The sequence below is a fragment of the Amblyraja radiata genome, chromosome 4 (assembly GCF_010909765.2).
Source record: "Amblyraja radiata isolate CabotCenter1 chromosome 4, sAmbRad1.1.pri, whole genome shotgun sequence".
In the NCBI taxonomy this organism is placed as follows: domain Eukaryota; kingdom Metazoa; phylum Chordata; class Chondrichthyes; order Rajiformes; family Rajidae; genus Amblyraja; species Amblyraja radiata.
Window position 1 is genome coordinate 54,580,528 of NC_045959.1, and position 27,610 is coordinate 54,608,137.

General features: G+C 42.5%; 1 protein-coding gene across 6 annotated transcripts in view; it reads right to left on the bottom strand.

Annotated features, from left to right (window-relative positions):
• vps13b (vacuolar protein sorting 13 homolog B) overlaps window positions 1-27,610 on the bottom strand; it is an 806,769-nt gene that overhangs the window by 617,110 nt on the left and 162,049 nt on the right. For all 6 annotated transcript variants that reach the window (XM_033019455.1, XM_033019454.1, XM_033019453.1 and 3 more), the window contains exons 13-15: window positions 7,619-7,813; window positions 5,286-5,455; window positions 4,403-4,597 (exon numbers count right to left, since the gene is read on the bottom strand). In XM_033019455.1, the coding sequence (XP_032875346.1) occupies window positions 4,403-4,597; window positions 5,286-5,455; window positions 7,619-7,813 (560 nt within the window). The remainder of the gene's footprint in view (window positions 1-4,402; window positions 4,598-5,285; window positions 5,456-7,618; window positions 7,814-27,610) is intronic.

Consider the following 27,610-nt stretch of genomic DNA (forward strand, 5'->3'; position numbering starts at 1 on the left):
AGAATCAACACAGACCATATGTCCAAACCTACTCATTTCAAACAAATTCAGGTTACCATGGTAAATCAAGAATGAAGCACAGTTACAACGCTAGGTCTGGTGCAAAACCACACTCAGCTTCTACAAAAGGAATATTTTTCCGTTTTGGTGGGTAGCCTGGAACATGGCGAAAACAGCAGCTGAGAGGAAGCACCTGTACGACAAAGCACGTTAGCCAGTAAGCACCCACAAGTGACGATGATGGCTTTTGATGAAATGTTCGCAATCATTCGCAAATGTTTGCAATCATGCAGTAGAAGACAGCATTCAAATAGTGCCAAAAGCACAGTGAGTATGGAGACAAAGCACCATTATGGTCTGGTTACCAAGTATTACAGATAATTTATGGTATTATTAATTATTGGCACCGTGGAGCAACGGTAGTGGTGCTGCCTTACTGCGCCAGAGACACAGGTTCGATCCTGACTAGGATTGCTGGCTGTACGGAGTTTGTACGTTCTCTCCGTGACCTCCGGGTGCTCCAGTTTCTGTAAATTGTCCCTAGCTTGTAGGATAGAACTAGTGTATGGGTGATCATTGGTCAGCGTGGACATGGTGGACAGAAGGACCTGTTTCCATGCTGTATATCTAATCTAAACTAAACTTATATATCCACTCACAGCAGCATACAATATTACACTGACACCCTATAGTTTTATGCAACCTATTAATATCTTGAAAAGACATTAAGTGTTGGAGTATCTCTCAGCTGGTCAGGCAACATCTCTGAACAACATGAATAGGTAACTTTGCTGTTGGGGCCATTCTTCACACTGATTATTGTGTGGTGTGTGGGGTTGGTGTGGGTGGGACTGTTGCAAGCCAGATCGTTATAAATATTATATTATTAAAGGTGAAGATGGATAAATATTTGAAAGAGCTAGGAATTGAGGGTTATGGGGAACTGGTACAGAAGAGGAATTGATCAGCCATATTCATATCGAATGGTGGGGCAGTGTTGAAAGACTGGAGGCCAACTCCTGCTCCCATATTCTTGTGGTCTTGTGATTTTGATTTAAAGATCGGTTAGAATGCCTTCAAATCTCAGATGAATAGCGATCTCCTGATCTAGTGAGCACAGCTTTCTCTTTCTCTTGTTTTTACCAGAACTGATCAAAAATCGGTGTCCATGATGAACAATAGATGACAAATGGGTGTGAGACTAAAGGATCGAAGAGCCAGAGAAAGGAATGTGGGTGGAGGGAGAGGGGGAGGGGACAAAATAGGTGAGTCTTTCTCCTCTCCCTCTACATACCTTCCTCTGACTTGACAATCGCAATTATTCAATTTTATCTCTGACCTTTGTTTGAACCATCTGCCTATCACACCCCTCAACTGTCTACCTATCACCTGCCATTCTTTGTCCTGTCTCTCCTCTCCCCCAGCTTTCTTTCCTTCCCCCTCCCCCAATAATCAGCCTGAAGAATCCCGACGCTAAACGTCACCTAACCATATTCTCCAGAGATGCTGACTGATCCATTGTTTATCCAGCACTGTGTCCTTTTTTGAAAACCAGCATCTGCAATTCCTTGTTTCTACTAATAGATGACAAATGATGATGGCAACAAGGAAGGCTCAACCACAATATTTTGTTTACGCTTTAATAATACCACTAACAATTCAGATTTCTGGTAGTATTTCTGTTGCCCTAAACCATGAGGATAACACTATCATTGCCTCAACTTCTACAGACAATTAAACTGACTGAATCATTGTATTTATGCTGTTGTCAATTCAACTCTCTCAAAGAGTCGAGTTCAATAAGTTTCCTCAGTACGGTCTGTCATATGTGTTCCAAGCAATCACAACAGCCAAAATAACTTAAAGCACTAACCCATGGAAACACATCAAATCTGAAACATTACCTCACACCCAATGAAAAGATGCACATGTCTCAATGAACAAGGATTGTTTCCCTCACGTTAAATTCAAAACAGCAGTAGCAAAACTGCTTACTTTTCATGAAAGTAGATCTGAATTGTACAACCAACACATTTTTAAAATATTAATGAAATACTTTCAGAAAAACAAGATTTATGTCAGAAACATATTCAACTTTAGAATAAATTTCACTAACTTAGAAGCCAACAGATCAAAAATCTATTCTGGCAAATCAAAAAATGTTAGTCTTATATACTTAAACTGGAAAGACCATGCAAGACGTAGTGTGGTTTTCATTGATACATTATTAATTCCACCACCTCTATTAAATAGAAAGAAAAGCAAGAAAGCATGACACAAGATACAATCTCTGCTATTTCCTGCAACTTGGTTATAGTTTTTATTAGACTGCAACCCAAAAATGTAATAGCTTTCACGTGTAAAAGTCTAACATTAGATACCCTGCAGAATTATTTAATTAAAAAATATAGCAATAATGTTTATTAGTTTAGCTTAGTTTAGAGATATAGCACAGAAACAGGCCCTTTGGCCCACCGAGTCTGAGCAGACTTGCGATCACCCCGTACACTAACACTGCCCTACATATTAGGGTGAATTTACAATTTTTACCAAAGCCAATAAACCTACAAACCTGTATGTCTTTGGAATATGTGTGGTAACCGGAGCACCTGGACAAAACCCACGCGATCGCAAGGAAAACATACAATCTCTTTATAGACAGCACCCTTAGTCAGGATCAAACCCGGGCCTCTGTCGCTGTAAGGCAGCAACTCTACCGCTGCACCACCCTGCTGCCAATTGACATACAAATGTCGAAAAAGGGCATTGTCTAGAAATGTTTAAATGTATAATTTTTAACAAAGTCACAACTGCCAATTTCACAGATTCTCAACACAGAAAGCAGCTCTTTGAAAAAATTACCAAATTAGCCTATTGCATGAGAGCTTTAAAGTATATATAGAATTTTATCCTTAAAGCAGTTACAGAATCTGCTTCCCCCTCTCTTTGGCTGTGCGCGCTAGTTATTAATCTCCATTAATTTCTGCATCCCAACCATTCCAGTAAACCTCTACTGTACCCTCTGCAAGGATAGAAAAGATTTTGTGGGATATGGGTCAAACACAGGGAAATGGGATAGTGTATATGGACATCTTGGTTGACATGGACTAGTTGGGCCAAAAGGCCTGTTTCTATGCTGTATGATTCTATGGCTTGAAGGCCTTATTTGACGTTCTATCAAAATTACAATCGCCTGAATTAGATAAGAGTCTGGTTGAGACATAATCTGTCTTCACTAGAGTGCCAAGTAATAATAAACACAATACGAACAAAACAAAAACATTTCAAAGTTGTATGGAACCTAAATTCAGGATGACTTTCTTGCACTGCATTCCACAGCCCCTAAATGAGCATTAAAGATTTTAAAACATTCAAGGTCAAGGATCAGAATATTTGATGAAGGAATATTAAGAAAGTTCAATTAAAAAGAGAGAGTTCAAGAATTTGTTATCAAAAATTCTCATTATTAATCAATAAATATTGTTTCATTAATACCGTTGTGCTGACCAAGATTATAGAAACTTACAAAATTCTTAAGGGGTTGGACAGGATAGATGCAGGAAGATTGTTCCCGATGTTGGGGAAGTCCAGAACAAGGGGTCACAGTTTAAGGATAAGGGGGAAATCTTTTAGGACCGAGATGAGAAAAACATTTTTCACACAGAGAGTGGTGAATCTCTGGAATTCTCTGCCACAGAAGGTAGTTGAGGCCAGTTCATTGGCTATATTTAAGAGGGAGTTAGATGCGGCCCTTGTGGCTAAAGGTATCAGAGGGTATGGAGAGAAGGCAGGTACACGATACTGAGTTAGATGATCAGCCATGATCATATTGAATGGCGGTGCAGGCTCGAAGGGCCGAATGGCCTACTCCTGCACCTATTTTCTATGCTTCTATAGCTGAATAAGACAACAGAGGAAAACTTAAGTAGATCAGTGTTTCAAATATCTGGCCACAATGGAACAACATTCAATAAAGTAAATACCAGAATATCTAATAGATGTCAGAATGTAGACACAAAGTGCTGGAATAACTCAGCGGGTCATGCAGCATCTCTGGAGAAAAAGGATGGGTGACATTTCAGGTTGGTAACCATCCCAACCTGATCTGCTTACTCCAGCACTTTGTGTCTATCTTCGATATAACCAGCATCTGCACTCCATGCTACAGATACCAGAATGTCATGGTTTAATTCCATTTCTTAAGTTACAAATAATATTTGCGAACATCTACAACATCCTTGCGACTCCGAACCAAATTTACTATTCCCGAAAAGTATTTTCAAAGCTCTCAATCAAGGTTTGCAACTCCGATGGCATGTTTCAAAGAATAATTACATGTTTAAATTAAAGTGAGAAACTTTGAATTGAACGAATTAAAAAATGCTGATAAAGAACAAATTACCTTGACACAACAGTGAACATAACAGCAATGCAACAAGTTATCAGGTGGCTGGTTAAGGCTGCTGACAGTGGGTATAAGTTGTCCAGCATACATTGGCACTGAATGATCCAAACTAACTTTGTCCACCTGTACTCTCAAGGCAGGTAAGGGTCGCAATGGATGAAAATGTGGAGCACTTAAATAAGGCAAGGAATGCTGAAACAACAAAATATTTATGTTACTTTTATGTAAATCTTTTTTTTAAATCATATACTAAATACATGCATTGCAGATCATATTTTGAGGACAAATAATATGAGATGCGGTGCATGAAATACGTTTCTGAATCTGCCCTTAATTCCAGACCTCTTAATCTTCTCCAATAGCTAATGTAATACACCAACCCCGAAATCAAAACATTACAAAATTGTCCAGCAGAATCTTATTTTCTGAAATCTGTGTTGACAGCATAAAAATATTGTCATTATCCACATATTCACTCTGCATGTCATAAATTGCTAATTTCAGAACACCTGACCACATCAAGTAAGATAGTGGTGCTGAAAAAAAGTCAAAAATGTCCCCACTGAATGGAAAAGCAGGTTCAAAGCAACTTGTGAGCCACTCTCCTTTGCAGTTCTTAGATTATTTCGTATTAAATGCTTTTGTCATTACAAACAATCCAGGTTCCTTATATTTAATTGAAAGGGTATTACATTTTATTATTTTATGATTTACAATTTGAATCAGAATATGACAGAAAGCAAATCTGGTGTTGTTTAAAGACAATTGTCGTCTTCTAATTTACAAATTTATTTGAAGAAATCCAATGGAAAAAAGAAAAACTCCCACCTCCTTTTAGCATACATTTTTAAAAGGCCTTTTTAAGAAAAGGGCTTGTTACCTTTTGACCTAAAATTATAGGAAATAAATTGTCCAGAAGGTTGAACTCAGCCAGTGTAATTGTAAATGTGCATTTTAAAATAGTTATGCATGTTAATCTTGTTGGAATATATTCTTCCAAAGCTGCAACTTCCTCTTGGCTCGGCAATGTTCTGTTTTCATCCTCAGTTTCTGAAAGGTTTCAAAGGGACAATATTGACATAAATATCACTAATTTGGGAAAGCAAATATTTGATTGGATGATTTTCAATAAATTATATACTAAAAACAGTGTCCGTTTTCAAAGTACTGCATAAGTGTGGTGTAGTATGCGGCACAGTGGTACAGCTGTAGAGTTGCTGTCTCACAGCACCAGAGACCCAGGTTCAATCCTGACTACGGGTGCTTGTCTGTACAGGGTTTGTACGTTCTCCCTGCGACTGCGTGGATTTTCTTCAGGTGCTCCAGTTTCCTCCCACATTCCAAAGAAGATTGGCTTCTGTAAATTGTCCCTAGCGTTTAGGGTAGAATTAATCCACGGGTGATCGCTGGTCAACATGGACTCGGTGGGCCAAAGGGCCTGTTTACAAGTTATATCTCTAAACTAAACTAAACTAAACATTGTGAATGAGTAGGTACTGTAGTGGGACTGCAATGAATCTATAGGCAGTGTGATGTGACAAGTCAAAATATAAACCTTAACAGCAACTGCAAAAAAATGTGAATAATGTTAATGTCCAAAAAAAGGTTTACTCCAATCCACAAAATTTCACTGGGTCACCAGAAACTCTGTCAATATCATACAAAGATAGTTTGAGAGCAAATTGTACAGAAGGAATTCCAGATCTGATGATCTTGCCAACTGTTACAAGAGTAGATGCAAGGCTATATATAGTATGGCTTCAAAGACTAGCTTCAATTGTTGAATTATGTCAATGAAGGCCAGCATGCATGCATGCATGTTGATGAGACATGGTGCAAGATATTTGCACAAACCTCAAGTGTTCTGCAGATAGAGAATTTATTTTACAATGGAACCCTTTAGCATTATTCACCATTATGATCTTCAAGGAACAAGCAAAGCTGATAATATAGTGAAAAAAAGTGTAGTCTGATATTAATAAATGTTATCTCTAAGCAATAGTGTATCTGTACACCGTGGGTGGCTCGATTGTAATTATGTGTTGTCTTTCCACTGACTGGATAGCCCGCAACATTATCACCAGTAACATAAAGTAACGGTAACAGCAACATAAGGTATCATCATCAGTAGCTTTTCACTGTACCTAGGTACACATAACCATGAACTAAACAGTACACACACGTCTATAAAATAAATTGCACCTAATTTTTAAGTAATCGTCACAGAATCACCATTTTGTCAAACTGTACAACGATAGAAATACAATTAACATAATTGTGATCAAAGTCATAAGGTTATAAGGAATAGGAGTACAATTAGGTAATTCGGCCCATCAAGTCCTCCATTCAATCATGGCTGATCTATCTCTCCCTCCTAAACCCATTTTTCTGCCTTCTCCCCATAACCTTTGACACCAGTACTAATCAAGAATCATCTCTCTGCCTTAAAAATATCCACTGACTTACAGCCTTTGTGGCAAAGAATTCCACAGATTCACCACCCTCTGACTAAAGAAATTTATCCTCAACGCCTTCCTAAAAGAATGTTCTTTAATTCTGAGGCTATGAATTCCAGTTCTAGACTCTCCCACTAATGGAAACATCCTCTACATCCACTCTAACCAAGCCTCTTCACAGTATTAAGTACATTTCCATTGAATTTACAACTCAAAAATTGTCCATTCCATCAAACATACTTACAGTATGATCCACTCAGCTTCTTGGAACCCCATTTCATCAACTCCAACAATGATTCCACAACCACTCACATATTGTTATTCTCTTCCCTGTCAACATTTCAAATGGATCATTCCCTTCACAGCTCCCTGATATGTTCTTCCATCCCCACCAACAATTTTTTTAGCACATTCCCATGCAGCCCAAGTAGTTATTTTTAATGTGACTATAAAATATAGCGCGTTAGAGTTGCTGCCTTACAGCACCAATGACCCATGTTTAATCCTAATCGTACGTGCTGTCTATACGGAGTTTGTACGTTCTCACTGTGACCGTGCTGGTTTTCTCCGGATGCTCCAGTTTCCTCCCACATTCCAAAGACCTACAGGTTTGTGGGTTAATTGGCTTTGGTAAAATTATCCCTCATGGGTAGGATAGTACCAGTGTGCTGGGTGAACGCTCGTCGGCGCGGACTCAGTGGACCGAAGGGCCTGTTTCCGTGCTATTTCTCCAAAGTTTATATAATTTATAGTTAACCTGAGTTCGGCTTGCTGTACGGTTCATACTCATGATTGAGCCCACACGCCACCATCTTCAGTATCCTGTGGACAGAGCTACTGTCCAGCCGAAGCTCCAATGAACCAACAACTAGACGTTTGGCCGACATCTCTTGGACATTGTTCAGATCTTCACTTTTGTTCATGGAAGCATCTTGCTGCTGACAAGTTGTACCTAAAAAATAAAACAAAAAACAATGTTGTATAAGTATAACTTATTTTGAGGAAAGATAAATTGTTTGAATGGTTTCAAAAACAGGAATAATCGTAATAAAATGAAATGATAATAGAAAATGCTGCAATGATCTGTAGATCAATACAGTTAACCAGCTCCTCCAAAAATAGAAACTTTCCTGCAGATGCTGGTTTACACCAAAGTTGGACACAAGACGCTGGAGTAACTCAGCGAGTCATACAGCACTTCTGGAGACCAGAAATGCTGCCTAATTATGAAATTGGACCAAGCACTTCTTGCTACGAGTTCATCTTTGATGGCAATACAATTCTGGCATCAGGGATGCACAGTCTCGCATGGTTCCTCATGCGTTGGTCTGTGGTTTTTAAGCATTGCAGGGTGCTTGGACAACATTGTCTTGCAGGGAACTCGTAGGGAACTCCTAGGTGAAGACTATGAGAATCCCACAGAAGCCTACAGGTAAGTGAAAAACATGGACAATACTTGGGACAATCCCCTTCAATTATCCTCAACCACCTCCCTCACCCACCCCACAATCAGCTCTGCCTCCACCAACTCATTTTCTAAAACATTTCTCTATAAATGCTCCAATACTCTCTCCCCTCCCAACCTTAACCACTGCTTCTCGATCTCCCCCAGACCCAACCTTCGGACATCTTGTGTTCCACTGAACCTCCTCTGTGCTAGCCTTTCATCCACCAGGCTACTGCTCAGCATCCAAGTCACGCATGGCATAAGACAAGATTCAAGGCAATGTCACTGCTGCTGTATCACTGACACAGAGATTGATCTTATCGGCCCCGGACCAGGAGCAGAGTACCAGACACCAATTGTCAATCAAAAAAATGTCCGAGGCATGATTGATTGCATGGATTTGTTTTTCAGATCATAGAGCAAATAGAGCAGTCTCCATTCGACCAGATTAGCATCAGTTACCCAAGGAATAGTCTGGAATTTCTAAGCAATAAAATTTTAACATCCCTCTCAACTTGTTCCAAAGCACTTTATTGGACGACAATCACAACAGTAACATGGGAAGCACATTATGCAACTTGAGCAGATCATGCCTTATAAATCACATTGTGATGACAGTCAAATGATGGGAATAAGGCAAGAAAGAACACAAGGGCTGAGTCTACATTAAACCAGGAGTAAATTCAAAGCAGCGTCAGACTTATCTTTCAACGTACTCAAGTATTTAGACCTTCTTAGTACTTTAAACCTATGTAACCTGAAGTGTTTAAATAGGAAGGATTCTGCTCTCTCCTTTTCCCTTTTCACTCACAATAGTCTCTGAAGTTTCATGATTATTAAATTCAAGGGAGCAGTGCTCAGACCTTATCAGGAGAGCTAAAGTTTCAATCACACAGCGAAAAAGAAAATACATAGACAAGGATTTACTTTTGAGATTTTAGAAATAGTGTGAAAACAGGCCCTTCGCTAAACCTGATCACACCATATACTAGCATTATCCTACACACACCAGGGACAATTTTGCCAAAGCCAATTAAGCTACAAAGTTGCAGGTCTTTGGAGTGTGGGAGGAAGCCGGAGCACCTGGAGGTAACCCACACGGTCATAGGAAAAACGTACAAACTCCATACTGTCAGCAACCGTAAGCAGGATCAAACTCGGGTCTCTGGCGCTGTCAGACAGCAACTCTACCACTGCGCCATTGTGCTCCCCCTGAAAATGCCTACCTTACAATCCAAACTGCAATTCAACTGCCCTGTAATTTCAATGTAACTGCTCACCCAATAAGTATATGCCTGAAGAATGGCCAAGTCCACAAAACCAATTTTTATCCAAACAACATCCAAATAACATAGTAGCTGAGTATTTAACAGCATGTAAACTGGTCCATTCCTCAATTATTTGCATCATTCATACATCGCATCTAGGATTCTTTACACACACTATTTGCTCTTAATCATAGTCAAAACAACCACAGGGTTTCGATATACTTCTGATATAAAAGTGCACGGTTTATCATTTTCACACAACCACTTAAAAAAAATCCCTTCACAAAGGGTTTAAAAACCACATTTTCAAACTATGACTTTCTACAATGTAACTCCTCGCTATTGACAGCAATGAAGCAGTTGCTAACAAGGGATTTTGCTGCAGAGGTGCAAAGCAAACAAAATTGTTTGCATGTCACAGATGGTAATGACCAAATCTCTGTGCGGCATGTAACTCTGAGATGGAAGAGGTGGGAAAGAAAAGTATTTCATTAAACAAGACAGAAAAAATAGGTCATATATGATCCTTGTCGTTTAAATTTTTTTTTTAATAAATTTGTTATGTGAAAGACATATATCTGGATTTGCAACGGCCCAACTTGTGTATCAGTGTGTGGTCAATTAATTAAATTCCCACTTAACGGTGTATCTATTATCCTACTTAAAACATGAACCTTAAATCCCTTTGTGACCCTCCGATCTGTTTGCTTAATCCACCACAGTGCCTACTGGTTAGCTCATTAATTTTTGGAAATAATATGATCCGTGCCCGACTTCACTTGCAACAGGCTGACTGGTCTGTAAGAGCACTGTGATGTATATTCCCATTATTTCAATACTGATCCTTCGGTTTACAGGAACCATGTACACTGCCAAGGGTAGAAGCCAGCATTTCCTGGGCCTCAACCATTCTCAATTGCCGTTTCCTGCGACTTCACTGACGTGGTTAGGCTGCATTTGGACTATTGCGTGTTGCTCTGTTCGCCCAAACGCAGAAAAGATGTGGAGACTGGAGAAGGTATCTCTCCTTTGGAGAAAGTTTCCTCCCACATCAGAAAAAAGATGTCAGAGGTTGAGGGAAGACTTGATAGAAGTATATAAACGGTAGAAGTATATATGAGAGTCACAGATAGAATAAACAGTCAGAACCTTTCGTCCCCAGGATGGAAATGTCCAACACTAGAGGGCATATCTATAAGGTGAGAGTGAGAAATGGAGATGTGCAAGGCAAGTATTTTTTACACCGTGCTGGGGGCCTAGAACGCATTGGCAGGGGCAGTGGTTGGAGTAGATGCGTTAGAGGTATTTAAAAGGGTTTTCGATAGGCACATGAAAATGCAGGGAATAGAGGAATATGGATCATTTACAGGCAGATGAGATTAGTTTACTTTGGCATCGTGTTCAGCACAGATATTGTGGGATAAAGGGCCCGTTCCTGTGCGGTACTGTTCTATGTTCTATGTGGTGTTACACGAGATATACATCCATCTGGTTATTTGGTCCAGAAGGCTAGTGTTTGTACCATCTGCTCCCCACAACTGCCATCTAACATTTTGTTTTATCTGTAGAAACAAGGAATTGCAGATGCTGATTTTAACAGGGCTCAAACTGCTGGAGCAACTCAGCAGGTCAAACAGTGTCTCTGGAGAATATGAACCGGTGACATTTCAAGTAGGGACCCTTATTCAGAACCTATTTCATCTACTCACATTGCAAATTCTTTTGAAAAATCAAAATACTGCAGATACTGCAGGAAAGTGGAAATATCAACTGAAAATGCTGAAACTACTCAACAGACCAAGCAACATTCATGGAATCATTCCCTAACCAGCAATCCAATTAATAACTAGACCAATCAAAACAAATAATCACAAATTAACCCCAGTTTTAATTGCGCTGCTAATGGAATGCTGGAGTCGGCAGCATCGGTGGAGAGAGCAAAGCCAAGTTAATGTTACTGGTAGATGAACATGTCCAGTTGAAGTGTTTTTGACACAGTATTAAAAGACAATTGGAGGGGGACATGGATAGAAATGTTTAGGGGGATATGGGGCAAGCACAGGCAATGGGACGAGCTTAGCTAGAGCATCTTGGTCGGCTTAGACAAGTTGGGCCGAAGGGCCTGTTTCCGTGTGGTATGATTCTATGACTAAATACAAGTGAATATTAAAAATTTATTTAAAACAATTTTTCAAAGGCAAAGCAAATGAATAATATTAAGTTTCAAAACATGACAGCAATAGAACTATAATCCAAGTATCGCATCCATACAGTACTGTAGATTGTAATAGAGTCTTGTAGGATTTTGTATTGTTTCCATTAAACACTGCTTTTTAATCAACGCTTCTCAAATTACTATAACTTGCTTAGTAAAGACTAAACTGCAAAACAAGAGACTTCCTCACAGCTAAATTTGTCAACAAATTTCTATCATGATCGTCAATTTTGGCAGTAGTTGCTATATTGATTTGCAATGCATTTGATTTAAATCCTGCTGTTGTTTTCTCCAAAACCATTAATATCAAATAAATACAGGACCGATAACTGCAAACTGGGGTGATAAGGAAATTGAGTGGACCCCCTCACAAGCTGGGCATATGCTTACACCATTAGCCACTACCTGCACCATGTGCAAACTTCTGTGGCTCTCATGTTGGCCTCATCATTCATCTCAGAAACCACAAAACTGGAGTCATGCTCGCCCCCGAGGGACTGCTTAAGAAGACGCTGTCATTACTTTGCAACCGAAGAGCTGGTGTAGCAAAGTGGGGAGATTATTGTCTCTATCAATTTACTTTAGAGAAACTGCACGAAAACAGGCTCTTCGGCCCACCAAATCCACCCCGACCAGCGATCACCCCATGCACCAGTGCACACACTAAGGTCAATTTACAATCTTACCAAAGCCAATTAATCTACAAACATCCACGTCTTTGGAATGTGGGCGCAAACTGGGGCATCCGGAGAAAATCCACACACGTCACGGGAAGAATACACAAATTCCATACAGACAGCACCCGTAGTCAGGATTGAACCTGGGTCTCTGGCTCTGTAAGAGTGTAAAGGGCCTGTCCCACGAGCATGCGACTCCATGCGGCAAGCGCGACCTAACGTGGTCGCTTGAGTCGTACGGCCTCGCGGGGCCGGTCCCACTTCGATCGCCGGAGCTGTATGGAGTTGTGCGGAGCTGGTCCCGACGTCTCGCGGGGCTCCGAAAAACTCACCGTGTTCAAAAATTCCGCGCGGCAACAGCCTGCCGGCCCGCAGCTTCCTCGACGCCGTACACACCACCTCGACAGGCATACGCAGCTGTCTTAACATAGAAACATAGAAAATAGGTGCAGGAGGAGGCCATTCGGCCCTTCGAGCCTGCACCGCCATTCAATATGATCATGGCTGATCATCCAACTCAGTATCCTGTACCTGCCTTCTCTCCATACCCCCTGATCCCTTTAGCCACAAGGGCCACATCTACCTCCCTCTTACATATAGCCAATGAACTGGCCTCAACTACCTTCTGTGGCAGAGAATTCCAGAGATTCACCACTCTCTGTGTGAAAAATGTTTTCCTCATCTCGGTCCTAAAAGATTTCCCCCTTATCCTTAAACTGTGACCCCCTGTTCTGGACTTGTTATCTTGACGCCGTACGCAGCGGCTTGACGCCGTACGTCACGTGCGAACTTCCCGCGGACTTTGCTCGAACTTCACGTCACTCACTCGACCTCCGCGCGGCCCCCGCTTCCGGTTTGGTCGCGCTCACTGCATGCTGGCGCATGCTGGTGGGACCAGCCCTTGACTCTACTGCTGCGCCACTGTGCCACCCAAACAGCTAATTTTTACTTCAATCCTCACAGCGGGACTGATGGCCGTATTGCAAATGGGATATGAAATTAATATCTTTGTGATTCAGGTACTGGTAAGATATCACTATCATGCAACACAAACACAGACCCTTCGGCCCAACTAACCCATGCTGACCAAATTACCTAACCAAGTTTATCCCATTTGCCTGTGCCTGGCTCATATACCTCTAAACCTACACTATCCATGTACTTGTTTAAGTGTCTTTCAATACAATGATTTTTTTCTTTCTACAATAAAAATTGAAAATGCTCAAAGATCCATATCTTTGTTCCTGTATGCTGCCCAACCTGGTGAAGATTATGAATTTTCTTGTTCTGATGAATGATTATTAATCTGACACATTAACTCTGTTTCTCTCCCCACAGATGCTGCCTGAACTGCTGAGCATCAAGAGAGTCAATACCATTTTAGTTTAGTTCAGTTTAGAGATACCGTGCAGAAACAGGCCCTTCGGCCCAATTCTTACCAAAGCCAATTAACCTACAAACCTGTACGTCTTTGGAGTGTGGGAGGAAACTGAAGCACCCGGAGGAAACCCACGCAGGTCACGGGGGGGACATACAAACTCCGTATAGACACTGATGGTCAGGATCGACCCTGGGTCTCTGATGCTGTAAGGCAGCAACTCTAACTCTATGCCACCGTGCTGCCCATTTATTTGCCACAGGCACTGGAACAATGAAATTCTTACTTTATGCAAATTCTTACTTTCAATTTTCTTGTGTCGGCTTGCATTAATACCAGGCAAAGGCATAATGGATAAAATGGTCTCTTCCAGTGCTGCAAGTCTCAATGATTCTACCATGCATGTCAATCCCATCTTTGCAGTGAGGTACAAGGGAGAGGTATCAATTAAGGAATTCACATTAACCTGAACACTCAAAGTAACAAAAGCAAAATACTGTCGGTGCCAGAAATTGGAAATACAAACAAAAAATGCTGGAAATACTCAGGTCAGGCAGTAACCATGGACAAAGAAATAGATCTCTTCAGATTTCCACCATTTTCCGTTTTTATATCTGCGAATAAAAACCACCATCAGTGTTCCTTCACATGCAGCTGAGCCTACAGTGGCATCAGTTCATATCCCATCTGTAAAAAAGTAATTAATGCTGCTCTGAAATATCAGCCCTTTTGTGAGATTTGAAATTGTGGCGCGCTAATTCAAAGAGGCAGGAATCTTCCCACTGTGCTATACCAGTTCTTTGGTTACAAAGTCATAACAGGTTCTTCTTAAGCAGTTCACTGGGATCTAGCATGACTCCAGATTTGTGGGTTGTGGGTGACTGATGAGGCCAATGTGGGAACGGCAGACTTTTCCCACTCAGGTAATGGATGACAGGGTGGGCATATGGCTTGCTGAGGAGGTGGGCATATGGCTACTTCTTTTGCTGGCTTCTGATGTATTCAGTCAAGATTCTCCATGCCGTCCCAAATATTTTTCTCCATTTTGAGTGGTCACAGGCCTGAGATTTTCCAAGACGTGGGTGGGAATGTGACTTTGCCACTCTCTATGAGTTGGCGCCTTCCCATGACAGAGCTCGGCATCGTGTGTTGGTTTCAAATCGTTGGTGATGCATCTCCAGCGGCATGGCCTGTCTAACACTGCTGATAGACACAAAATGCTGGAGTAACTCAACGGGACAGGAAGCATTTCTGAAGGGAAGGAATGGGTAACATTTGAGGTCGAGACCCTTCTCCAGACTCAACCTGAAGCGTCACCCATTCCTTCTCTCCAGAAATGCTGCCTGTCCTGCTGAGTTACTCCAGCATTTTGTGTCTATCTTTGGTGAAAACCAGCACCTGCAGATCCTTGGACTGCACTGCATACAACTAGTACCTCAGTGTGGGAAAGAACTGCAGATGCTGGTTTAAATCAAAGGTAGACACAAAATGCTGGAGTAACTCAGCGGGACAGGTAGCATCTCTGGAGAGAAGGAATGGGTGACGTTTCAGGTTGAAACCTTTCTTCAGACTGAGAGTCAGGGGAGAGTGAAACCAGAGGTATGTATAGGTACAGAACAAATCAGAACCGGCACTGAATGCCAAGGAGCCCACAACGGTCCTATGGAGGAGGTGACAACGATATTAACAATTAAACTAATAGGATGGGGGAGGGACACAGAGAGAGGGAATGCAAGGGTTACTTGAAATTAGAGAATCAATATTCATATTCAGTCCAAAGAAGGGTCTCAACCCAAAACGTCACACATTCCTTTTCTCCAGAGATGCTCCTTGCGCCACTGAGTTACTCCAGCATTTTGTGTCTATTAGTCCTTCCAAGAAAGTTTTAGGATTTAGCACAGACAGGTAATGCAGTCTGAGAGATCCATGCAGCTGTTTACGTTTCACAGCCTTCCTGAATGATTATTTCCACTTAATACTGCTTGTTTAACTTTCATTTTTAACTTAAAAGTCTGTACTGAATTCACCTCAAAATTGCAATTAAACGCAATCTCAACACATTCACACTTAATACGTGCCATCTGTTATTGAGAATGTTTAAGCAACAGGTAATATTACATTATCAACCTTGTTTTTCTTCTTTGCTCAATGACAGTTCATTGGCCATTTTACTCCCTTTTGATGCCAATATGTTTCTTCCCATGGAGCACGAAACTCCAGAATATTTTTTTTAAACTGCATGTTAATTGTTGCATTTACGTTCAACATCCCAAGAATTTCTAACAAATGCTTTAGTTTAACAGCCGGCATTATATGTCTTAGTGACACCATCAGATAATAAAATCTAATATTTTAGCAGTGTTACTGATTTATTTATCCTTTAAAAATTACTAATGCATGCTTCAAGGTTAAATTAATACTTCACATTTTGAGTCCCCAATCTATCATAGGTGAAAATCTGAATGTATTTAAGCCAAATAACTAAGAACTGCACAAGGCAAAGATATGTTAGTGGTTCTTAACTCCCAGCATTTACTGATTTGGCAATGGAAAACATCTTTGACCTTAGTCGAAGGGGGTGGCACAGAGACGCAGCAGTATAGTTGCTGCCTTACAGCGCCAGAGACCGAAGTTCGATACCGACTATGGGTGCTGTCTGTACAGAGTTTGTACGTTCTCCATGTGACCTTGTGGGTTTTCTACGGGTGCTCAGGTTTCCTCCCATATCCAAAGACGCACAGGTTTGTAGGTTAATTAGCTTTAGGTAAAGTTGTAAATTGTCTCCAGTGTGTAGTGTTGTGCTAGTGTACGGGGTGATCTCTGGTCTGCTCGGACTTGGTGGACCGAAGGGCCTGTTTCCATGCTGTATCTCTAAAGTCTAGTCCTCTCTTCTTCTCATCTAATAGCTGATTAATGAGTTTAACCCAGTAATTAAACATTACAGCAGCATTTCTAGATTTGGCTGCATTCCTGACCACTGCCCCTCAGTCTCCTGTAATGTATCACCAAATATAATGATAGTAATAGTGAACAGTTCAAGAGAGTTTTATCCCATCCTCCTTTTTATACAAGATAAAAGATCAGCTGCACTTCAATTCAGTTTTTTCCCTTTATCATGGACCTGAAGTTTAACAACATATTTATCAGAAAAGAACCTAGTCTGCATCAATGGTGCCAAAGTGGAGACGGTTGAGTGCTTCATGTTCTGAGGTGGAAATATCAGCAATTTGTCCTGGTTGAACTACATTGACAGTATTTCCAAGAATGTGCACCAACATCACTACTTCATCAGAGGGCTAAGGAAATTCGGCATGTCACCAACAACTCTTACTAATTTCTACAGATAGCATCCTATCGGGATGCATCACATCTTGTTATGGCAACTGCTCTGTCCAAGACTGTAAAAAATTGCAGAGTTGAAAACATAGCTCAGTGCATCAGACAGACCAGCCTCCCCCTCCTCGACTCCATCTACACCACGCTACAACATGATCTTGGGTTGCTCACACCCCGTCATTCCCTCTTCGCCCTTTTCCTGTGGGGTAGAGGACACATGGCATATGATGAAAGAATGGGTCGACTAGGCTTGTATTCATTTAGAAGGATGAGATGGGATCTTATAGAAACATAAAAAATTCTTAAAGGATTAGACCGGCTAGATGCAGGAAAAATGTTCCTGATGTTGGGGGGAGTCCAGAACCAGGGGGTCACAGTTCAAGAATAAGGGGTAGGCCATTTAGGACTGAGATGAGGAAAAACTACTTCCCCCAGAGAGTCGTGATTCTGTGGATTTCTCTGCCACAGAAGGCAGCGGAGGGCAATTCACTTGATGTTTTCAAGAGAGAGTTAGATTTAGCTCTCAGGGCTAAAGGAATCAAGGGATATTGGGGACAAAGCAGGAACTGGGTACTGATTTTAGATAATCAGCCATGATCACATTGAATGGCGATGCTGGCTCAAAGGGCCGAATGGCCTACTCCTGCACCTATTTTCTATGTTTCTATGGTAGGGAAGATATAAAAGATGGAAAGCATGTACCACCAAATTCAAAACAGCTTATTCCCCACTATGATCAGACTCATGAACCTCTCAAAATGCTAAGGATGTAGTCCCGATCTTCCAATCTACCTCGTTGCAGCCCTTGCACTTTTCTCTATGAGCACTTTGCCTGTAGCACTAAAGTGACACTAAATTGCATTTCATTTTTGTTAATGTTTATTAAAATTTGGTGAGTCTGCATTTGGAGTATCGTTTGAAGTTCCGGTCTGCCCATTACAGGAAGCAGACGGAGATTTTGGAGAGAGTATAAAAGTGCTTTACCAGGATGCTGGGGGGGGTATGAAAAGGCACAGAACAAATCAGAGTTGGCACCGATGACCAAGAAAAGGTGGAGCCTGTAAATGATATGACTGCAGAAAGATAGCATAGCCTTTAAATTATATCAAGTAAACAGTTCCGGTGCTATTCTTTCGTCTGCTGAAAGAATTTTTCCATTTAACAGGTTTAAATTATTTGGGAGATTAAAATAAAATGGCCCGAAACTACAAACTGTAGATTGTAGAATTTAATTTAATAACTATAAATTATATTATTTACATGATATATAACATTTGATGTAGTATTACATCTGTTTACATATTGAAAGATTTGCTAAATATTTGCTTTCATCTTTGTTGTGGGAAATGGAGGAGAGGGAAGATGCTTTGATCTGTTAAGATGATTTATGCTTAAATTTTTGGATGTATATACAGTACCCTCCATGATGTTTGTGACAAAGATCCATCATTTATTTATTTGCCTATGTACTCCACAATTTGAGATTTGTATTAGAAAAAAAATCACATGTGGTTAAAGTGCACATTGTCAGATTTTATTGAAAGCCATTTTTATACATTTTGGTTTCACCATGTAGAAATTACTGCTGTGTTTATACATAGTCCCCCCATTTCAGGGAACCATAATGTTTGGGACACAATGGCTTCACAGGCGTTTATAATTGCTCAGGTGTGTTTAATTGCCTCCTTAATGCAGGTATGAGAGCTCTCAGCACCTGGTTTTTCCTCCAGTTTTTCAATCACCTTTGTAAACTTTTATTGCTGTTTATCACCATGCGGACCAAAGTTGTGCCAATGAAAGTCAAAGATGCCATTATGAGACTGAGAAATATGAATAAAACTGTCAGAGACATCAGCCAAACCTTAGGCTTACCAAAATTAACTGTTTGGAACATCATTAAGAAGAAAGAGAGCACTGGTGAGCTTACTAATCGCAAAGGGACTGGCAGGCCAAGGAAGACCTCCTCAGCTGATGACATACAAAATCTCTCTATAATAAACAAAAATCTCCTGTCCGACAGATCAGAAACACTCTTCAGGAGTCAGGTGTGGATTTGTCAATGACCACAGTCCGCAGAAGACTTCATGAATAGAAATACAGAGGCTACACCGCAAGATGCAAACCACCGGTTAGCGGCAAAAATAGGGTGGCCAGGTTCCAGTTTGCCAAGAAGTACTTAAAAGAGCAACCACAGTTCTGGAAAAAGGTCTTGTGGACAGATGAGACGAAGATTAACTTATATCAGAGTGATGGCAAGAGCAAAGTATGGAGGAGAGAAGGAACTGCCCAAGACCTAAAGCATACCCCCTCATCTGTGAAACACGGTGGTGGTGGTGTTATGGCCTGGGCATGTATGGCTGCTGAAGGTACTGCCTCACTTATCTTCATTGATGATACAACTGCTGATGGCAGTAGCATAATGAACTCTGAAGTGTATAGACACATCCTATCTGCTCAAGTTCAAACACATGCCACAAAACTCATTGGCTGGTGGTTCATTCTATGGCAAGACAATGAAGCCAAACATACTGCTAAAGAAACAATGTCGTTTTTCATAGCTAAAAAATGGTCAATTCTTGAGTGGCCAAGTCAATCACCCAATCTGAACCCAATTAAGCATGCCTTTTAAATGCTGAAAAGAAAACTGAAGGGGACTAGCCCCCAAAACAAGCATAAGCTAAAGATGGCTGCAATACAGGCCTGGCAGAGCATCAGCAGAGAAGACACCCAGCAACTGGTGATGTCCATGAATCGTAGACTTCAAGCAGTCATTGCATGCAAAGGATATGCAACAAATACTAAACATGACTACTTTCATTTACATGACATTGCTGTGTCCCAAACATTATGGTGCCCTGAAATGGGGGGAACTATGTATAAACACTGCTGTAATTTTCACATGGTGAAACCAAAATGTATAAAAAATGGCCTTTATTAAAACCTGACTACATGCACTTTAACCACATGTGATGTTTTCTAATACAAATCTCAAATTGTGGAGTACAGAGGAAAATAAATAAATGATGGGTCTTTGTCCCAAACATTATGAAGGGCACTATTGACGGATTTGGTTTAAGAAATATTTGATTCACACACTGCGTACCACTTAGATAATTTGAAATTTGACGCAAGCTAAATTCGTTTACTTTGAGGACCAGCAGTAAGTTAATTCTGGAATTATATATTCCAAGAAGGTTATGTCAATATGTACTAAGATGATAATAGTTTCCTTTTTGTAAGTTTGTTTAGACAGATTGTCATCTCTTGCAAGTTATTTTTTTATCTGTTTAAGTGTCTTACAGACATCCCAAGGTTATTTTTTCCAGAGTGCTAATAGGTTTGCACATGATAAAGAATAGGAATAGGAATAATCAATGTTGAGATAACTGTTTCAATAATCCTTGCTACTAGGGCTGTTATTAAAAGTCCAATTTTGTTTATGTATGTTGTGGAATGAAATTGCTGCAGTGCAGACTAGGTCAAGGAACAAATGTCTAAGCAACCATCAGTTTCCCCGGTTAATGTTCAATTCCTAGATGTGAGAGTTCACCTTTTTTCAAAATAAGGGGGAGGTTTTGCCAACAGCTTTGCCAGACCAGTGATGTGATCTAAACTGGCTTAGTTTAATTTAATTTAGTTTAGTTCACTTTATTATAGTTTAGTTTAGAGAGACAGTGCAGAAACAGGCCCTTTGGCCCACCGAGTCCACGCCGACCAGCGATCCCAGCACACTAACGCTATCCGACACACACGAGGGACAATTTACAATTATACCAAACCAATTAACCTACAAATCTGTGCGTCTTTGGGGTGTGGAAGGACCCAGAGAAAACCCACATGGTCACAGGGAGACCCTACGAACTCCATACAGACAAGCCAGGGTGTCTGGCGCTGTAAAGCAGCAACTCTGGTGTTGGTTCCGTAAGGCAGCAATCGCTGAGCCACCGTGCCGCCCTTAATCTTTGTACAGATGCAAGAAATTGCAGACGCTGGATTCTTGAGCAAACACAAAGTGCTGGAGTAACCCAAGGGGTCAGGCAGCATGTGCAAGAGGGAATGGATAGGCGGCATTTCACGTCACCTGTCTATTCCCTCCACAGATGCTGCCTGACTTGCCAAGTTACTCCACAATAATGTGTTTTGCTCTGTGCATGTGTGCAGATGATGATTACTCCTTTGGGCTTAACATTTCTGGGATCTATTGGACATATGACACCTTGGCAGATCCCATATATGGTTAATTGGGCAGAATTTTACAAGGTGCACAAATTTTACAAGGTCCACTTGAAGATTCTCTAACCATTAAAATCAGAGGTTAACTGGCTTGGTAAATGTAAAAATTGTCCCTAGTGGGTGTAGGATAGTGTTAATGTGCGGGGATCGGTGGTCGGCGACGACCTGGTGGGCCGAAGGGTCTGTTTCCGTGCTGTATCTCTAAAACTAAAAAACTAAAACTAAATAGAGTGGTCAAGTTGTACAGCACAGAAACAGACCCTTTGACACTTTGGACACAAAAAGCTGGAGTAACTCTGCGGGACAGGCAGCATCTCGGAGGAGAAGGAATGGGTGACGTTTCGGGTCAAGACCTTTCTTCAGACCCTTTTTTGTGTCTATCTTCAGTTTAAACCAGCTCTGCATTTCCTTCTTGCACCTTTGACACATTATATCCATGCTGACCATTTTCCTCCCCCTCCCCCATTGGTATCCAAAATATAGTTGTTTCTGCAATGGAGAAACAAAACACAGATTGGGTCATCACTTACAAAGCAAGTTGCAAGTGTATGGGAGGCACGGTGTCACAGCAGTAGTGTTGCTGCCTTACAACGCCAGAGACCCGAGTTCGATCCTGTCGATTGGTGCTGTCTGTACAGAGTTCGTGGCCAGCGTGTGTTTTTTTCCAGGATTGGCTGTTTCTTCCCACACTCCAAAGACGTACAGGTCTGTAGGATAATTGGTTTGGTATAATTGTAAATTGTCCCTGGTGTGTGTAGGATAGTGTGTGCGCGTAGGATAGCGTAATTGTGCAGGGATCACTGGTTCGCAAGGACTCGGTGGTCCAAAGGGCCTCTTTCTGTGCTTTGTCTCTAAACTAAACTAAGTAGGTTCAGTCTACAGGAGTGTGAGCTTCTTTCTGCCTTTCACGTGCATTTCCACTTTGACTTATTTATCTGTGGTCTCTTTACAACGAGGCCAAACACAAGCTTCAGGAACAACACCTCATCTTCAACTGTGCACATTGCAGACTTCCAAAATCAATAACAATTTCTCCAACTATAGTTGACTTGCTCTTTCTGCCTACAGCAGAGCTCGCAGTTTCTGCCAGTTCTCTATCTGTGATTTTGGCTCAGGTTTCTATTTCCACTGATATTGCCAGGTTTTGCTGTGTATGTCCCACAACTTTGCTATATCAGGGGAGAAGGCAGGAGAATGGGGGAACGAGAGAGAAAAATAGATCAGCCACAATTAAATGGTGGTCGACTCGATAGGCTGAATGGCCTTATTAACAAGACATCACACAGATGAAGAACCTGATCCCAACTGCTGCATTAACTCATTAGTTCTCACCTTTTCAGAGATGGTACCTTTCTTCTATCCATCCTTTTTCCCCTTTCTCTGCTATTGAAAAATAATGTTCTCTCTTTTTCCCCATTTCGAACAAAAGGTCTCCAACTTGAAACAGAACCTCTGTTTCTCTTTCGCAGCCAGGGCCATCATACAAAGCAACCGCAACTGCTATCTCATTGGAGACCCTTAGTCTTATTCACGATATTTCCTTTATCACGTATCTGTACACTGTGGATGGCTCGATTGTAATCTTGTATTGTCTATCTACTGACCGGTCAGCACGCAACAAAAGCTTTTCATGGTATACGTAACAAAAAACTAAACTTAACTCAACGAATGCTAAAGACCCGTTGCATATTTCTAGCCGATCAGAATTAATAGGGCATCTGACTGACAGTGGATCTAATTTCTGAATGGAAGAAATACTAGAATAATAGACCAAGTGGGACCCATTGGGTCCCGTCCCCCAATGAGGGGGAGACATGCGGCGGCACAGGGGAAGGCTGCTCCCCGAACGCCACTCACCCACAGGTCCCAATACCCACTACTCCCTGAGAGGGAGCATAGTGAAGGAGGGGAGGGGTGGTAGAGAGGGAGGGGAAGGGAGGTAGAAAGGGAGGGGTATGGGAGAGAGCGGGAGGGGAGGTGGAGGGGGTAGAGTGAGGGGGTCGGGGATCATGCCAGCAACTCACTTGCCGCGACGCTCCAGGCGCGGAGACACCGCATTGTGGCCGGGGGGGAGAAGTAGCTCGGGTGGCTGCGAGCGGCCACCACCTCAGCTCCTTCTGCCGGCCCCCGCTCACCTCTGGCAATGCTCTCCGTCTGAAAACCTCTCTCCTGCCGCTCGCCGGCCTCACTCATGTCAGCCGCTTCCCGCAAATCCTTAAATTCCAACAGCATGATCAAGAGACCAATTGAGGTTACTCAGCTGTCGGAATTTAAGGATTTGCGGGAAGCGGCTTACACGAGCGTAGCCGGCAAGCGGCAGGTGAGAGATGTTCAGACGGAGAGCACTGCCAGAGGTGAGCGGGCCGGCAGAAGGCGCTGAGGTGGCGTCCGCTGTCCGGTCCCGGCGGCCGCTCACAGCCACCCGAGCTACTTCCCTCCTCGGCCACAATGCGGTTGCTCCGCGCCCGGAGCGCCGCGGCAGCGGTCAGCGAATGAGTTACTGGCATGATCTCCGACCCCCTCCTTCTCAATGCTCCTGCCGTCCCCGCAACTTTACCCCTGACACAGACTCCCCACACGCTGTGAAAGGAACTCTCCCCCCAATTGGTCCCTTGAACAAGTATTGTCATTCAATAAGGTCTCAACTGATCCCGTTTTTTCCACCATCTCTCCACCTGCCGTCACCCTCCACGCCCCACCCATTCAGTAATTCAGAATGAAGGAAATTTGGAAGCCTTGAGCAAATTGCTTTCTTTATTTTTATTTTTTGAGCGTGAGAAATTCTATGTCCCACTCAAAATGGTGGTGCGTTTTCATTGTCAGGAAATACGGTACTTTATTAACTCTAAACTATAACTCTAAAGTGAAGGACGCTGATCAGGCTAACGAGTTTAGGCAAGAAGTCATCAAAGGTCTGGCGAACATCGACCGATCCATGCTGACTGGAAAGCTGAAAATCTGGTGCCTGCAGTTTGGGTTACTACCTCGCCTTACTTATGTGGCCACTAACCATGTATGACATCACCCTCACAAGAGTCGAGAAGATAGAAAGAACAATCAGCTCTTTTGTGAGAAAGTGGTTAGGTGTTCCTCGGTGCCTGAGCAGCGTAGGCCTGTACAGTCAGGGGGTACTCCAGCTGCCTCTCTCTAGTCTCACAGAGGAGTTCAAGTGTACTAAAGTCAGACTAGAGATGACCCTGGCAGAATCAAGGGACACTGTCATCCGAGCTGCTGCTCCAACCCTGGCAACAGGAAAGAAGTGGACGGCTAAGAATGAGACACAGCAGGCAAAATCTGCTCTCCACCAAGGCGACATGGTAGGGCAAATCCAACTCGGAAGAAGTAGCTTGGGGCTTGGCGGAAAGCGACCTTGCTGGAACAAGGCATCATCAGTGGAGCGCAGGAAGTTGGTTGCGGCCGAAGTCTGCCAACAGGAGGAGTTGAGTAGGTGTGCCAAGGCTGTGTTGCAAGCTAAACAGGGCCAGTGGATGAGACGGGAGAGTGTGGAAAAGAAGAAGATCAGCTGGGAGGACATGTGGGAGATGGAAGCGAGCAGGATAAGTTTCCACATTCGGGCAACCTATGATGTCCTTCCTCGCCCAAAAAATCTCAACTAATGGCTGGGCGAAGATCCATCATGCCCCCTGTGTTCAACACCAGCCACACTTAGGCACATCCTCACTGGGTGTAAAGTAAACCTCTCCCAAGGACAGTACACCTGGAGACATAATCAAGTGCTCAAATGCCTGGCAGCGACTCTGGAAAGCAGGAGAACAACCAACAATGCCCTGCCGCCCAGAACAACCAACCCAGTTAAGACAATTTCCTTTGTTCGGGGAGGGGGGGGGGGGGGTGTATTTCAGCGCATGGTGTATTTTGTGGAGCTCACAGTCCCTTGGGAGGATGCTGTGCAGGAAGCCTTTGAAAGAAAGAAACTGCGATATACAGAGCTTGCAGCGGAGGCAGAACAGCGGGGCTGGAGAGCTAAGATCTGCCCGGTAGAAGTTGGATGTTGAGGATTTGTGGCAACATCTACCTTAAGACTGATGAAGGACCTGAGGATCAGCAGACAAGCCCTACGCCAGGCCATCAAAGAAACATCACGGGTGGCAGAGCGGAGTAGCCAGTGGCTCTGGCTGAAGAGGAAAGACCCCATTTGGTGTCCCAAATAATCGACTGGACAGATGCAGAGGGGGGTGGTTCTAGGACGCCAGAATGCACCGCTGAGCCTACGTCGTGGGTTCAATCAGCGAAACATCGATGAAAGTAGGTGCCCACTTGATAACCCCAATGACATGTCTGCCTAGCCTTTCTCAACATCGGAGGAGCATAGGTGAGTGCAGAAGGCTCCCATCACCATCGGGAGTAAGTTGATATTTGGCACTTTGGACTTTTAACACCTATGTCCTGTGTATTTGTAAACATTAAGAGATTTGGCTTTTGAAGACTTTATAAAAGTCGACTGTCAGCTTACGGAGAGAACAATCTGCGCATGCGTGGTTTAAGATTTTTTTTAAAGGCGACTGACTGCCTACCCTGAGTAATTACTCACGGCACGTGCCTGGGTGAGAGGGAGAGGGAGGGTAGAGGGAGGGGGAGGGGCAGATGGGAGGGGGGTAGAGACCCAACCCCTCTCCACCCTCCTCTCCCATTCCCTGCCCCAGGACCTTCCCAGGTCGTAGAGCGGTGCCAGGGCCTGGACAGCTTGCGAACCCATTGAGATTGGTGCACTGTGAGAGGCAGCCAGCTTGAGAGGCCATTGTTACCATTGGCAACGGTTATTGGCAACGGTCATTGTGGCAATTGGCAGCCAGCTTGAGAGCCCATTGTGATTGGTGCACTGTGAGAGTCATTGTGACATCATCAGCGGGTTTGGCTTTTTTTGAAAGGCAGATCAAAGTGACACATTGCCAGCACAAAGAGTTTTAGTAATATAGATTATTGATTGAAATTTGTCAGATGATATCATTTTGATATTTATATCAATTTTTTTGTGCAATCGCATTTTTATTTTGCTTGCAGTTTATCAGTTGCAATAATCAAAAAGGCCAACTTTCAAACCTCATTTAAGGATACTGATGCTTTTCAAATTACATTTTGCTGCTAAATCCTTGAACCAATATCCAGCAAATTACTCTTCAATGTTGCTACGTTTGGCTCATATTTTGAACAACCACAGCTCTCCAATTGGGTTAGCTGCACTTCAAAACTAAAATGAATTACAGGTCCACCACAGATTTTCTGGCACCCTTGATGGATCATCCGTTTTGCTGGGCCAACAGCCCACGGCCTCCGAGAGGAGTCGAAGGGTACCAGAATGGTCTGCCTAGGACGCCGAGGGGCCGAACTCGCAACCCGCAAAGTCAGCCGTGGAAGTCAGATATGGGAACAGATCAGCCGGTTCTGGCTGGACTGGAGTTCCAGCGCCCGACCACGGGGAGCAAATTGGACCCGCCGAGGGGCTGCAGTATTCCCGATGGAGTTAAGATATCGGCTGCCTCACCCGGCTTTGGCGCCACATTTTGGGGGGGGGGGGGGATTTCAAATGCACTCTTGTAATAATTCTGTCTGGAGTAAAGGAGGTGCCAGACCACCAGCTGCCAGAAAATTGGTGGTGGACCTGTACTTATAAAAAAATTGTGCATTCATTTCATAATGCCATGAAATCAAACAGCTCACAATCTCCAAGTGAGGTTGAAATGATCTTTACAAAAATACTAATGCACTCTGCAATATTCTACCTCAGCTCGGGTCTGTGCTAAAAAAATGAAGTCAGCTCGAAGAAATTTTAATGTGGTGTAGCCATAACTTAGTTCAGTTTAGTTTATAGTCACATGTACCAAGTGAAAGGCTTTTGTTGCTTGCTATCCAGTAATTAGAAAGACTATACATGATTACATTTGTGCCAAACACAGTGGACAGATACATGATAAAGGGAAAAACATTTAGTGCAAGAGAAAGTCAAGTAAAGTCCAATTAAAGACAGTCCGAGGGTCTTCAATGACATAGATGATAGCTTAACACTGCTCTCCAGTTGTTGATAGGATAGTTCAGTTGTCTGATAACAGCTGCGTAGGAACAGTCCCTGAATCTGGAGGTTTGTGTTTTCTTAACATAACTTAACCAAGCTATAGAAAAATCAAAAAGTTAAAAACGGCAGAAAAGGCCGTCGATTCGGAAAACCTGAAATAGATC